The following is a 3,118-nucleotide window of genomic DNA, read 5'->3' as shown; positions in this document are numbered from 1 at the left end:
AAGATTTCTGCAGACAATTCCAAATAGAATTACACTTTACATCTTTCCAACAGACTAGCAGTAATTCACCTGTAGAAAGGTTACACTCCACACTTACTGAAATATACAGACTAATACTATCTAAGAGAAAGGAAAAGGGATTCTCAACAGAACACGAGGAAATACTGTCTGAAACATTGATAACGTACAATAACGCTATTCATTCCACGACCAAACACACACCCTACGAGTTATTTTTTGGACGACCATACAAATTCATGAAGACATTAAATTTTTCAAACGAACATGACTATTTAACGAAACTAAATACTTTCCTTGACGAACTATACCCCGAAATTCAAAAACATGTCCGAGACACAACAAAGACAAGAATCGAAAACCTGAATGATTCTAGAGAGGATCCTGAAGACGTCACTGATGGCCAAATCGTTTTCAGGAAAGAATCAAGAAGAAACAAATTGACGCCTAGATATTCAAAGCAAACAGTTGAAAAAGATGGCAAATTTACCATTCTTACTAAAGGGCAAAAGAAATTACATAAATGTAGATTAAGGAAACAACATAAAAAATAAAAAAAAAAATAAAAAAAAAAAAATAAATAAATAAATAAATAAAAACTAAAATTTTAATTGTATCAAGAATTATTATAACCTTTGCAAAAAGAAAAAGAAATGTCCTATACTATTACTACATGTTTAGTACATAAATAAACAAATAAACAATAATTCAGTAAATTAATATGAATATATACTAGGGATAGAACATTGACCAGAACTACCCTCACGCTCTTCTCACACAAACTAACACTAATCTTTCACTTTTAGAATTCCTTCAATTCAGGCACAAATAATCGAGGTACACAACTTGCCAACACACCAAAGCATTTTACCACTGCGTTTAGGCCCCGCAAGATTCGTCACAAATCTCAACAGCTTTATTCACATCATTAATCTTGAAAACTACAAAACAAACATTGACGTTATAGAATACAATCTTGACCTTTTCGAGAAACATATATTTGAACCTAACATCGTAAGAATAACTAAGCTAAAACTTGCAGAATTAAAGACCAAGTTTTTAGCATTATACCCAATTAAAAGACAGAGAAGAGGGCTAATAAATGGACTAGGTTCCGTGATTAAATTCATAACGGGTAACATGGATGACCAAGACGCTAGAACAATAAATCAACAGATAGAAAACATTTACTCAAACCTAAACAACGTTACATATACACTTTCACACGAACATTCAATCAACTTTAAAATGATTGAAAGATTCAATAACATAACATCCCACATAAATAACGAACAGCACACAATAGAAAGATACATGTTGAGCACAACTAATAAAATAAAACAGGAAGAGGACATACTATTACAAACACAATACCTCAACCAGATAAACTACAACATCGACCTTCTAACACACCACTTAACAAACATAGCTGAGGCAGTAGTTCTGTCAAAACTAAATATAATTTCAAGATTCCTCCTCAGCCCGGAAGAACTCGAAAACATAGAAGTCAAATTAAAACAAAAAAATATTGAAGTCAGATCTATCGAAAATATTTATGAAATGCTAGGCATGCAAGCCTACTACAATGAAACAAATATCATTTTTAATATTCTTGTACCGAATGTCTCTGAAGAAGACTATTTTCTATACCACATAATTCCTTTACCAATAAACATAACTAAGTTAATAATAACAGAACCATATATATTGTTTAATGAAAATTCCACACACCATCACAAAACACTTTGCCCATCGATCGAAGGAACATATTATTGCGGTATACCGATCCGACAGGAAGAAACCAAATACTCGTTATGTATTGGAAACTTAATAAACAATAAAGAAGCAAATTGCCCAATTAGTGACGTTGGAAAAAGGGAATCGATCACACAAGTGGAACAAAACCTAATACTTTTTATACACTCACCAGAGACACTAATAAATTCTACTTGCAGTATCAAAACTCTCACAGTAAAAGACACAGCCCTTGTGCGTTTCCAGAACTGTGACGTCTCAATAAATGGTATAACATACCACGATGATACCGATGCATATTGGGATCAACTCCACATACCCCCGTTACCAAACAGCAACATTTCCGTAAACTCCACAATCGAAATACTTAGTCTTCAAAAACTCGAGGATTTCAACTTTCTAACCAACAACAGAATTAGCAACCTGGAAATAACCACTACAACAGTTCACTCAGTCACAACAACAACAACATTAGTATGCACAATAGTAGTCATTACCATACTCATCATTGTCATTAAACGAAAAAATACGTACAAACACCACTTTCCACCTCCACAGCCTATCACTCCGACCACAACATCTTCATTGTGGCCGTCGCTCTATCTTAAGGGGGGAGGAGTTACGACACCCACCTTATTGTCTCCACCAAAACCAGTTACGACACCCACCTTATTATCTCCACCAAAACCACCGAGAACGTTAACCTATTGATTTAGGTCATAATTAACGCTGAATAACCAATAAATATATTTGTCTCATATAACCAATATCATTGTTAGCAATAAGAACACCAACTAATTAATAAGAAATTGTTTTGTAACTTTTATTGTATAATTCCAAGAAATCTAGCTTTTACTTTAATCATCATTTATTATATTGTAACTTAGTTTTCTTTAAGATTTAAAATGAAAATAAAAATTATTCTTTGTTCAGACTTCAAATTGCAAAGAGTTATTTTTTTTTTTTTTTAACCACGGAGGTTCCACCATCCTTATCTCGCGTCCATCAGACGTATTCGAAATAATATTCAAAGCATTTTGTCCACTACCAGTATTCGCCGGTAGTTCACCCAATATCTATTGGTTTCTGTCATTACAACAGAGGTATTCCACTACGACGATTCTTCAATTTCAGCAAATCGCTGCAATCGTCTCTAGCGTATTCTATCACTTCTCAAAATTTCACACTCCAAAAATCAAAATGTCTTTTTGCGCAACACTTGCGACTACTATAGATTCTCAACTTCGTGCTTAAGAAAATTCAAAAGTTACTTGAATTGAGATTAAATTTGTTATCAAACACTTATCGCTTCAGATGTGTTCACTACATGCACCAAACACTGAAT

General features: G+C 33.4%; 1 protein-coding gene across 1 annotated transcript; it reads left to right on the top strand.

The window, feature by feature from the left end:
- Positions 1-661: 661 nt before the first annotated feature.
- On the top strand, positions 662-2,630 carry LOC131996378 (uncharacterized). Its single transcript, XM_059366008.1, has 2 exons — positions 662-2,247; positions 2,332-2,630. Exons 1-2 carry the CDS (start codon positions 1,159-1,161, stop codon positions 2,482-2,484), a joined length of 1,242 nt encoding a protein of 413 aa, XP_059221991.1. The 5' UTR covers positions 662-1,158; the 3' UTR covers positions 2,485-2,630.
- Positions 2,631-3,118: the final 488 nt, after the last annotated feature.

The sequence above is a fragment of the Stomoxys calcitrans genome, chromosome 3 (genome assembly GCF_963082655.1).
Source record: "Stomoxys calcitrans chromosome 3, idStoCalc2.1, whole genome shotgun sequence".
Lineage (NCBI taxonomy): Eukaryota > Metazoa > Arthropoda > Insecta > Diptera > Muscidae > Stomoxys > Stomoxys calcitrans.
Note: the sequence above shows the minus strand (reverse complement) of the source record. Positions and strands in the feature narration are given on the sequence as shown.

Coding starts and splice junctions, on each gene's coding strand:
- LOC131996378 (XM_059366008.1), top strand. CDS start 1,159: ATGGATGACCAAGACGCTAGAACAATAAATCAACAGATAGAAAACATT. Junction 2,248..2,331: donor TCACAACAACAACAACATTA/GTATGCACAATA, acceptor CCACCTCCACAG/CCTATCACTCCGACCACAAC.